General features: G+C 41.8%; 1 protein-coding gene across 3 annotated transcripts in view; it reads right to left on the bottom strand.

Annotated features, from left to right (window-relative positions):
* The window catches only part of mrtfbb (myocardin related transcription factor Bb), a 43,086-nt gene that overhangs the window by 3,520 nt on the left and 27,662 nt on the right, over positions 1-11,904 (bottom strand). For 2 of the 3 annotated variants that reach the window (XM_017719012.2, XM_017719014.2), the window contains 12 exons: positions 10,769-10,824; positions 10,521-10,596; positions 10,164-10,325; positions 9,871-10,049; positions 8,413-8,550; positions 5,699-5,946; positions 4,504-4,672; positions 2,607-3,350; positions 1,419-1,544; positions 746-886; positions 209-343; positions 43-103 (listed from right to left, as the gene is read on the bottom strand). In XM_017719012.2, the coding sequence (XP_017574501.2) occupies positions 43-103; positions 209-343; positions 746-886; positions 1,419-1,544; positions 2,607-3,350; positions 4,504-4,672; positions 5,699-5,946; positions 8,413-8,550; positions 9,871-10,049; positions 10,164-10,325; positions 10,521-10,596; positions 10,769-10,824 (2,235 nt within the window). The remainder of the gene's footprint in view (positions 1-42; positions 104-208; positions 344-745; positions 887-1,418; positions 1,545-2,606; positions 3,351-4,503; positions 4,673-5,698; positions 5,947-8,412; positions 8,551-9,870; positions 10,050-10,163; positions 10,326-10,520; positions 10,597-10,768; positions 10,825-11,904) is intronic. The other variant, XM_017719013.2, reaches the window with a different exon arrangement.

The raw sequence follows: 11,904 nt of genomic DNA, 5'->3' as shown, positions 1-11,904 counted from the left end.
GATGGTGAACAAAATCCTTTCAAATAGAATAACTGTCCTCACCTCCACTCTCAATCAAGACATCGAACAAGTCATCCATATGCTGACTGGTTGCATTTGGAACCTTGGGGAACCAAAAGAGTTTAAAGCGTAAGATACCAGATAAAGTAAACACGTTAAACTGCATCTTAAGCGTACCTCAACTCTGAACTGTAGCTCTGAACATTACCTGCAGAGTAGCCTGAAGTGCTCTCGTCTGTTTGACCGCTTCCTCATAGCGAGGTGGGTCTTTGCTCTTGGAGCTGTGGTGGTTGGTGAATGTAGATGGTGAAAGGATGTAGGTGGGCTGGCAAGTGGATGGAGGCTAATGCAGATGAAGAGAAAATAAACAATGAAAATGATTAAAAGAGAGGAGAAGAGAACATTTCTCTTACCAGGGCCAATGAACCTCACTGAGTTTAGCTTAAGGGCACAATAGAACAACAGTTTCTTAGTAGTGTAGAGACACTCAACAAAAACTGTTCAGACTGCCCTGATCTAATGCACTAAGCACAAGCTAATATGTTAACCCTGAGTAAATGCAATAGTCGCAAGCTAAAATCCTTGCCACATTACAATGATCATTACACTGTATTATTACACACTGTAATTTTTTATAAGTCTATATTTTTATACAACATAAAACGATACTGAAATTGGTTATTATATCACTTTTTCAGTGAAGCTTCAAAAAAAAAAAAATAATAATAATAATAAGCCTTCTTACTTTGGTGAGCCCATTCATGGCTGAGTGTCTGGGAGAGACTCTGGGTGAGCAGGACTCCTGGGAGTTGCTAATGAAACACTGGGGAACCTCACTCATGGACTGGCCTGGCTGGAAGCCTGAGCTGCTGCACAGTGGCATTGTCTGGGAACAGAAACACTGCAGTGAGGTCTGTGTGAGTGAGAAAAGCACATTCTGAGAGACTTTCTAGCATGCAGAGCTCTACAGTGGGCTACCTTTCATCTCTTGGCACCTGCTCTAGCTCCCGTGCCTGGCTAGGGCTAATGTTTTTAATGCTATTAGAAGAGGAATTCATCAGCTGACATTAGCTGCCACTGCCTTGGCAATGGGGGAGATAAGTGGGGAACACAGTCCGGCATCAGCAGAGAAGCTTTCCATTTCGGGGTCCGTGCCAAGGCACTGAGAAATGGGACTGGGCCCCGTCACTGGGAGAGCAGGCCGAAATGGATTTATGAAGTGTGGTGGAAAGTCAGTGCAAGGGGAAAGTTTGGAAAAATTAAACTACAATAGACCATTATATGACACACTGATTTAACGATAAGCACTGTAGATTCCCGATTCCAGGAAATGAAACGTCAAAGAGGCATGTGCTAAAGAAATGAAATAAAACCTATTTTAACTGCTGAAAGCATTGTGGTAGATGGTTCATGCTTACCTGTGGAGTGGCTTGTGTCTGATTTGCATGCTGCTGAAATGCTGCGCTCTCAGTTTTCAACGGCTTCAGAAGTGGAGTTTGCATTTGGGCCGAGCCAGACACTGCGGTCTGAAGAACTGGCTGCGTCTGTACATAAAAGAAAAGGATTCATAAAAATACCACAACAAATCAGGGATTTGAAATGGTACAAGGAAAAAGCAGAATTGAAAACATGGAAAAAAAAAATGGTAAAACAATATCTATTTCAAGTGTGGTTAAGTGGTTAATAACATTTGTATTTTGTTGCAATACGTTTTCACAGATTTACATTAGAAACATTTTTCATTTTGAGTCGTTTCCCAAACAGAAACACTGTTTTTGTTCTTGTTCCAGCGTTTAATGCTGTCTTTGAACTAAATCAAATAAACACTAATGACACTGTTCCAATATATGCATGTATATTAGGCCTATTTAAGGGGAATTCCACCCATTCTTCAACATTTCTGCATAATTAAATCATTGAGATGTAAAAAATGATTGAGTAGTCTCATATGAGCTCCTTCATTGTAGACAAACCAAGTCTGATTTCTTTACAAAAGGGGTTTCAACAGCATTATACTTACTAACCAAAACGACCACTGAACTTTTTATATGTAATGTCAGTAAAGGTAAAACACCAGTAAATTTGAAACAAAAAAGGATTTCTTTGGGGACTATTTTGCCTTATAACATCTCCAGACTTACAATGCATGTTCTATACATCATGAACTGAAAAATGTATGTTTTAGGCCAAAACCTTATTAGGTTTTCCCTGATTATTAGGGAACGTATTTGTAAACATTTCATGTAAAAACAAAGCATTAAACTCTTTAGACATCTGCTATGAACAGTTCTGACTGAAGGTTTCTATAGAATGCATTTTACCCCAAACTACTCTCTATGATTTTATGTATATTTTACCCAATTTCATCAAGCAGAAATAAAAGAAAAAATCATGCCAAATTCCTCTGTAAAATAACAATAAAGCCAAATGCATCACTGCAGCATTCATTCAATGACGGTTTAACAAGAATGAATTAAATAAATGTTATTAACCAACTTTTAAAACAAAGCTTTCTCCTCTGAATTTACTGTTCTGTGATATTAGTTTTTTAGTCATTCATTTTTTTAATCCGCTATTAAGTGAGTAGGGCCTGTCGGCGCAGTGACCTGTGGTGTGGTGGACTTGTTGGTCAGGTGGATGGTAGTGGGCAGCAGGATATGGGGGCCTGGCTGAGCTATGAGGGAGGTCTGGGGCAGCTGCTGTGGAGAGCTCACGTAAAACTGCTGCATTGGGGCCGTGTGCACCTGTGCCTGGGATTCCTCCTGTTTCAGCCCAGCTGGGGACACCGGCATGGGCCCATGCATTGAGCCACAGCTGGGGGAGGCATCGCGCTCCTCTTTGACGTGGGCTGGAGGGCTGGGGTCGTTCTGCTGTGCCGCTGCTCCTTGTTGGCTCCTCTTCTCCACCTCCAGCTGCATCTTCAGCTCCTCCACTAGACGCTGCTCCTGCTCCAGCTTGCGTATCAGCTCCTCAATCTGCCGCTCCTTCTCATGGAGCCGCTGGTCCTTATCAGACACTTTGGTCTCCATGTCTTCTGTTTTCAGGGGTGACGAACCTCCTGCTGGCTGAGCTGGAGGTGGGGCAGCCGTTGCTTTAGCACTGCTGCCCCCAACAGCTTCCTCCATCGGGGCAGTGGACAGCTCTGACTGCGCAGGAGACACAGGGGGAGTTGTGCTCATGCTGTCAGGCTGCTGGCTGGCTGGAGGAGCGATAGTGTCCATGGCTGGAGCTGGCTTGGGGCTGGTGGCAGCGGAGCTCTCCTGGTAGGGCTTCAGCCTCTCTATGAGGTCCGTCTTGGTGCCAGAGACAGGAAGGCCACGTAGCTTCAGCTCCATCTTCAGCTCAGCCACCTGTGGGAACACAGCACATTTGGTCAAAGGTACAGCTTGACCAAAAATACATTACTTTTTAATATTGTCATTGTCACTTGTTTGCAGACAATACTGCAGTAATGTGCAACATTACACTGAAGACCAAAAGTTTGGACGCAACACTAACTTGGTAAAGAATAAACATGAACCTTTTCTAAATACTAATAAGTAAGGGCTATTATTTATTAATTACATGCAAAACAAACTCTGATATTCTGAAATCACATAGAACAAGACGGTGTGACTCCGTGTAAATTGCATGCAATTAACTGACTGTAATTTCTTTGCTCCTGGTGATTATTCTAGTGATTACTTCTACTTTTTCCCATTTTTATGTCAGCCTGGCTATATTTGACTGATTCTTACATCCAGATGGTCCTGAAGGCTTGATTACGACTGAACCAGGTGTGTAAAGAGGTAATTCTGCTGATTTTTCTAAAATTCTACATAATTCATTTGTTTAGATGCAATCGTTTCAAACGTACTAAGATTTCTTCCCAGTGGTTCTCACAGGAACCAGCGGTCAAAATATGTACAATGCAAATACAGCCTGCTATCCAAAATGACCAGTGAACCTTCTGAGTTCATAAGTAATGCGGATGATGGTAACCGTGTAGTATCTTTCCTTAAAATGCCTTGCATGTATGTCTCTGCACTGAATACACATTAAAAGTATACACACACATTATCATTATATATATATATATATATATATATATATATATATATATATATATATATATATTAAAAAACTTTGTTCCGATCATCACACAACTGAACAATTCTGACCTCTCTTTTGTTTCACATCAAACCCCTCTGCATGACTCGTACCTAAATTTAGTTTGTAAACCATTCAAACTGCTTCAGTGTAAAGGTTAGGCATAAACTAGGATGATGAAAGCCATTTATCAGGTTCATCAACAGAGTATTTTGTCACTATGTCAACTACATGTCGGTGCGTCATATATGACTAGATTTCAAAACTAAAATTTTGAAACAAACAAAAAAAAAAATCAGAAAAAAAAAATGGCTTGTGTAGTTTTTAACCGCCCTGTAAATGATCATTCACAAAATGCAGTAAGCACCTCTGTACATCATGCAGGTAGGAAAGGTAGAGTACTGTAGGACGCACCTTCATTTCGTCCAGGTTGGCCGGCAGAGGGCCAGGCTTTCGGTTATTCATGGCGTGGTGGGGGCGTGCAGGTGCAGCACTGGGCATGGACACTACAATCGGAGCAGGCAGAGCTTGGCTGTTGCCCAGGGCCACATTAGGGCAACTGCTCTGAGCCTCAGCTACAGGCCTGCAGTATACAAAATAGAAACAGAGAAGGGGGGGGGCGTTCCAATGAAAGGGGGAACTTCCTGTATTCTCATCATTCACAATCAACAAGTTGCGTCTCAGACAATAGCAGCAGAACTTAATCTTACACAAACAGGGGCCAGAGTGAACAAAAATGCGAGGAACTGCTGTGCTCGGGCCGAGGCGCTGACACATTCTGTTAGGCCAGATTGATTGGAGAAACTAGCATTCAGCAACCATTAATCAGCACTCGCTGTGTTTGCATTCCACTCTGTGTTATAACAACTGCAGCTGAAATAATTAATGTCTTTCTTTTCTTAATTGTGAGCAATGGCAGGAGTTCCAGTAAACAGAGTGATGTAAATGCAATATTTACGCAAAAAGACTAACATTACTATTAATCAAAAAAAAAGTTAAGCATGAGCCTCTATGCAATTCATAAAACTCCAAAAGCATAATGAGCTTGTTACAAGATATCAAAGCCATAACCAGCAATCAAAGCCATAACCATTACCTGCAAAAAGGCAGTAACACACACTGCTTTAATTTTATTTGATTTGTTGCTGTAATGATCTACATGGTTGAGATTTCACTCTGTATTACTTAAGCTGTGTCCCAAACAGCACAGTAGCACACAAGTAGTATGTAAAAATTAGTGCCGTTCCATTAGAAGCACAGGGTAAAAAGGGGCTAACGAAGTATGGAGAGAAACATATGGACTACAGTCTGTAACTGGAGAAGTACAAAGTGCACCTATGTGGTAAATGGACATGATGAGATGGACAAAGAATGTACAAGGTACAAACACACATATATGGTAGGAATACTCAACAAAGTGGCTGGTCAATGTACATGTGTGTTTATTATTTAAGAGCTTTGGAAGTTTTGGTAGTCATTTTATTAGCTGTTGTAAAATCTCACAAATTGGCATTAACATTAGGTTCATTAGCATTAGCATTCATTTAGGCTGACAGCTTATAAGTGCATTGAGGACTTTAGTGTTGTATTTACTGGAGTTACCACACACCTGAGAGGCGCAGGTAGGATGGCCTGATAGTTGTAGTGCTGCTGCTGCTGGCTGAGGATTTGAAGGTGCAGGAACTGCTGCTGCTGCTGGAGCAGTCGGGCGTAGGCCGAGTCCATAGGGGCCTCATTGGGCTCCTGCTTTTGGTCTGGTGGGATGTACTGGTGATATTTAAGCTTCCTCACCCTCGGCTTGGGCTCTTTGCTCTTTTTGCTGCGGCTCTTCTCACTGGGCAGCTTGGGCTGACTTTGCTGAAACGGGAAGAAGGGGGATGGGTGGGTGGGGGCAGGTTTCAGTTAGGAGGGCTGCTATCCAAAGTACACCTGGAATCACACAGTTAAGCACGGTCTGATTGATTAAGTGCCAGTGGCAACACCGCAGTCAGCATTGAACTGCAGCCCTCGGCTGAGAGATTTGTGGGCGAGGCTGTGCCGTTTTAGCGCTGGCTGGTGAATAAGTGGGCCGCGAGTCAACACCCACCTAAAATGACAGGATGGGGAAACAGGATGTATGGCAGGGGGAGGAACATGACCCTCATTGTTTTTGAAGTGCTCAGCTACAGGATACACATGAAAATGGTTCTGGCATCTGAGGGAGGGAAGCGAAAGCCACTGAGCTGTAATAACGTCATTTCAGGCAGGTTTATGTGAACACGGACGCTCAGATTCACTCCCTGGGGAGGGAGGGATGGATCTCAGAACAAATATGTGGAATATGCTTTGAGGGTACGGATTATGATAAATGCACAAGTTATTGCCCCATTCGTGGTTTGTGGGCCTCTGCTTTCATCAGTTTCAGCTGTATAATGAGAGTGAGCATTTCATTTAACCTCCAACAGAAGATAGAAGACAGCTGCTGTTGTCCCCAGATTTGAGTCTTTTCAGCCATTGCTTTGGCTTAAAGTGGCCCTGACAGGGACACAGTCTCATTCTCAGTCTGCTCTCATTGTGACACACTGTTTTATATCAATGTCCTCTGCTACAGAGTCCTCCCCAGGACGTCTTACCATTGTTTGTACTCGTGAAGACAGCTTTACAGTGAGCAAGCCAGATCAAAGCAGGCAAATTACAAAAGGTGAGGTTCATGTTTAGGATTATCTTCAAAGCTGTAAGGAAAAGATTGTTCAGCTGAGAAAGGAAAACATCTTTCTGATTTGTAAAATAAATCGGAACAGATTCAAATCATAGGTAAACATCAGTGTTTGTCGTGCGTTTGGGACCTCTAATATTAAAGACATGAAGAGAACAAATGGTTTCAGCCAAAATATACTGGCTTTGCATGAACAACCAAATCATATTTTGGTCTCTTGAAAGGTCGTGTACTGGAAGGACCAATGTAAAACAGTCTGGTCTGAATCACTCCAGAGTGTGCTTCTCTCCAGCTAGGGCTGTCAAATGATTAAAATGATCAATCACAATTAATTGTTTTTGTTTGTGTAGTCCATCGTGATCTGTGTCTTGATTGCTCCAACTTGACCCTAAAAAAGGGTATTCTCCACTTAAAAAGCAGTGTAAAATAACCTTCAGCAGAATGTATTTATTACCTTTAATGAGTTGCCTTGAACCTGATCATGAGTCACAAATGTGATTAATCGCATTAGTTAGTGGAGACAATTGCAATTCATCACATTTGTCTTATTTGCTCAAAGCTGAATCTAAATAAAGCTATTTTATATTTAAAAAGCAGCTTCTTTTTTACAGCCAGATGAAAAAGGCTTCAATGCAGGTTCCATTTTTTAATTTTTATCATTAACATTCAGAGAGAGCAACTAGGCCTAAAGAAAATATATAACTGCAATTTTTCTGATCAACAACTTTGCATTAAAACTGCGATTATCTTCTATAAATTGAGATCCAGGCCCGTTTCTGCAGAGAAAACCAGCAAATCTGGCTTAAGGCTTGGATGCTGAATATACCATGCCATGGCAGTTAGTTGTGGTTGTGTTGTTATGTACACAGCACATTGGTTTTGGCTGCTTCCAATTGGTCTGGCTCACCTTTGGGTACTTTACAGGCTTCATTTGTTGGGTTGAATTTTCCCACTTAAAAGTCATTAAGATGAAGTTGGTGATAATGTAGGCTATAATGAAATTTGCTGCTTTCACAATTTGAAAACTGTATTTTTTACATTACGATTCAATATAAAACAATTCTTCATCCCTTAGAGCAACAGTGGCTTTATGTTCCACCTCCTCCATGATTGTAGACTCTCGTTCTCATACTGCTGTTGCATCTTGTTTCAAGAGGAAACTGAGCTTTCCAATTTTCCGTTGCTTTTGTTAATTTGCTCCTTGTTTATTTATTCTTATCTGTCCCCTGTACACTGTCAGATGTAGTCTGTGAAGGCATCCTGTGGGGCCAGTGCCACTGTTAATACTCGTACTGCTGGCATCAACACGGTGTTTGGCTTATAAATGATACTCTGGACTCGACAATCTACTATGATCACCAAATTTGTGGCATGGCAGTAGCTGTAAATACGTTATGAGTTCCAGCTTTTCTCTTGTAACACTGAAGTTCCACAGCATATAAAGGAGATGTGGCCAATGGTTATTAGTACTGCTGATAACTATTTTATTTACCCACACTATTTATCATTTAACTGAAGCGGACAGTGAGACCTCCTGCACACTGTTTTGTCAAAGCTGAGTCACTGACCATTAGGTGAGGAGAGAAAAACACTGGTAGGAAATTACATCACCCAAGTGCATGGCTCACCTTCAAAAGGGTGGGGCCAGGTTTGGTGGGGGCAGCGGTGATGGCTGGCTGAGGAGCAGCTGTGAGCCGAGCGTTTGCTTGATCCTCTGCTGATGTTCGGCTGAAGAACTCTGCGCTCTGGGTTGTAGGTGGACAGAGCTGAGATAAAGAGAGACAAACCACATGGCCACGCCACTTCAAACACAAAGCAGGAGAATGTGCAATAAATCTAGCACCACTCCACAGAGAACACAGGCAAGAAGGGAGCAAGAAATGCATCCAACAGCTGCACTGTAAAGCTGAAATAGCTTTATATTGAACCAAGGAACAGAACAGCATAATCAGAGTTTGATACTAGATCAGCACTCTTAGCCTGATAAATGTGGTCTTTCAGAAGAGAAACGGTGTACTTTGTGTGTAACAAATGTTTTTACATATAGCTGCAGACATCATCTTCCACACCGCCCAACCTGGAAATTTTGTCACCGGTCCATTTTTTACAGCATTAAAAATTATGATGACCAATAATACTGTATAATTTATATGTGATTACCAATTAAACAGACTGCAATAGATTTAGCACAGTCCTGCTTTACTGACTGCAACTATTGTCATTTGTCAAGTATGAATGTCTGTTCTCAGCTATCAAATTTCTTATGCTCAAACAGTAGAAAGCTCAAAGTTAAGCTCAAAGTCTTAAAGTCTAACATGAATCTTCAATCTGTGTGCTGCTCCAAGTCACAATGTAAAGCCTGAAATAGTTATTTAAAAGTCAGAGCCATGGATTGATGTGGGAGTTTTCGAACAAGGCCGTAAGTCTTTATGCCACATGTCTTTACATCATACGTCGTATAATCATCTCTTCATCAGTATAATGTTAGTTTTGCATTTGAGAACTAAACATCAAGCTGGAACTCCTTTTTTGAGTTCCAGCTTGATGTTTAGTTCTCAAATGCAAAACTAACGTTATACTGATGAAGAGATGATTATAAAAGTAAATCATTCACTTACACCCTCGGAAGACATGTCCTTCAACAAGTTGTCTTCAATACTCTTTTGAAACGCAGATTCATCCAACCGAGGAAGGGGTTCGAAGCACACCGATATTACAAAATGTTGTTCAACAAAAGTCTTACATAGAGTAGCTAAAAAGAATCCAAAAAAACTGCATACTCTTCAACTTCACAACTTAAAAACATATAACAGGTCATTCTCACAATGTTCCAACAAGACTTCCCTTAGCAACCAACAGTATATTTCGTTGTTGTTCAAACAGCTTTGTATTATCTGACATTTGGTTTCCTTATCTATCGTTTAAAGTGACATTATTGGTCCTTTATTGGTGCCATTTTAACCAGTACTGATAAATCTGTGGGTCTTTCCCCTGTCCAGTTTTTCCGGCCCAGCAATATCACAGGTCAGGCCCTAATGCAATGGAACCTGTGGCATTAATAGTTAGGAGAGTGCTGGCAGACTCACCTGCACATTGGAACCAGGGCTTTGGGAAGCAGAGGAAATGTCAGGCAGCTTAGCCTCTCTTGGGGATGGGACTGAGCACTGAGACTCCTGACTTGCTGGATTCTCTGGAGACAGAGCTTCACTACTGTCCTCATCAAAGTTATACACGTCCAGGGTCTTCTGATAGTTCACCTCACCCTCTGTGTCAGCAGCATAAAACAAAGCACAAAGCCATGAGGAAAAAAAAAATCTGATCACAGCCATTGAAACCCATAGATAAGTTCCAAATGGACTGCTGTTCATTTGCTGCTTACCAATGATGGCCTCTTTAACACTGGAGTCTACAGGTAGGATGTTCTTCTCTACCAGCTCCATTGGACCAGGCCGCTGGGCGATCTTCTCATTGAGGTCATCGGCCAATCGAGCCCTCTTCAGCTTCAGCTGGGTGGCCTGCAGTGAGGGCTCTGCCTGGGTCTCTGAAACACATCACAAAGTGATCAATATGGAGCACAGCATTTCTTACATAGTTCAGCTACAGTGTTCTTCTGTAAATATTCTTATAAATGAGCAAACTTTTGCATGATTTTATCAAAACTACACTATCCTTTCATCTTTGTGTTCTTAGAATGCTCTAGAATTCTCATCATCACAGATCAGTTTTGTGTGGTTACCTTGGAGGATGTGCATGCGGACCAGCTCTGCACGCTCAGGTCTACTACCAATCTTGTGCTTCAGGAAGTTCTCAGTCTGACCGTAGTGAAACAGTGAATGAAAAGGAAAAAAAAAGAAGATTTTAATGCTCACATCATGTCAGATTTCTATTGGTACACAGCTATAAAGTTACCGTAACCATTCTCCAACAGTTAAATATGGATACAAACCAGTTTATTTCTGTTTTAAGGATCTATGAGACTCTCACCCTGGCTCTCTCCAGGCTTCGGATCTGCTCATGAAAGGCAACAGGAGTCTTCAGTGCTAGAGAGAATAACACACCAAAGATCATCATTTGTTTACAGAAGGTTTCTAATACATCTGTGCTAAACACTAGAATGTGGTTGCCCTTGTGCTGATTCTAAGGGCAATTCTGCCAAAATCCTGTGCATGACCCAAGGGGAAATCTCAGATTGATTTTTATCTGCAGAAGTGAAACCAGACAGTCAGCATTTTGCCAGAGTAAAGAGTTGTGCTTCTGAGAACACAAACACTTTGTCAAGATGAAAGGTTTCCTTCCTCTCGCTGGTTAACTGGTTTTCACAATGCGCTTGCCTTCACGATTAACAGGAAGTGACTGTTTCATCCATTCATGACAGGAGGCCTGAGTAACTGATTTGGTAAGAGGCAGTTTACTTGATCTCCTTTTGGTGTCTCTCTATTAGTCATTCCACCAAACCAACATCAGCCCTCAAACAGTACTTTTCTGCTGCAATGACTACAAACAGTCACCCACTAAGAAAGCACCCAAATGTGACTTTGAAGTGTGGTGTTCCTGGCACTGGTTGAGTACTGTTCCTTATAGAGTGACTTGACTACAAGAAGGTCTGGGATCTGGGATTTAAAAAAAAAACCCAGGGCTTTCAGAGCAGAAGAGCAGGTCTAGTGGCTGACTGGAGCATGTCTGGAACTTTGGTGCTCTGCAGGAGATTTTGGCCACGCAGACGGCTAGTGCTGGGTGAGCTCCTGCTGAGCCAGACAGACATCACTCACACCATTGTTCTCTCTGTGAGTTCTTATCAGCGTGTATCCTCCACAGACACGTTCTTTTATTAGAAATGCTCCTCTTACCACCACTCATGACACGCTTGATCCACCATGGGACACATTAGGAGAGAAATGGGACTTGTGGATAATGTGCTCCACTTTACACCACGTAAGACGCAACATCTTAAAGTAAAAGTTCAGCAAAAAGTCTAATTTACACTATTTTCACCATATATGACATAATAAATCAGCTAATACATCTCTGGTGCACACAGTTTTCCTTTTTTAGCTTTGCACTGGAGCAAAACTGGAGCAGTTTTGTGCTCCCACCAAGATTTCAGGGCCTTTTTTGGTGAT

This window comes from Pygocentrus nattereri, chromosome 27 (assembly GCF_015220715.1).
Source record: "Pygocentrus nattereri isolate fPygNat1 chromosome 27, fPygNat1.pri, whole genome shotgun sequence".
NCBI classification, from domain to species: domain Eukaryota; kingdom Metazoa; phylum Chordata; class Actinopteri; order Characiformes; family Serrasalmidae; genus Pygocentrus; species Pygocentrus nattereri.
The sequence above is the reverse complement of the archived record's forward strand: the minus strand, read 5'-3'. Positions and strand labels throughout refer to the sequence as shown.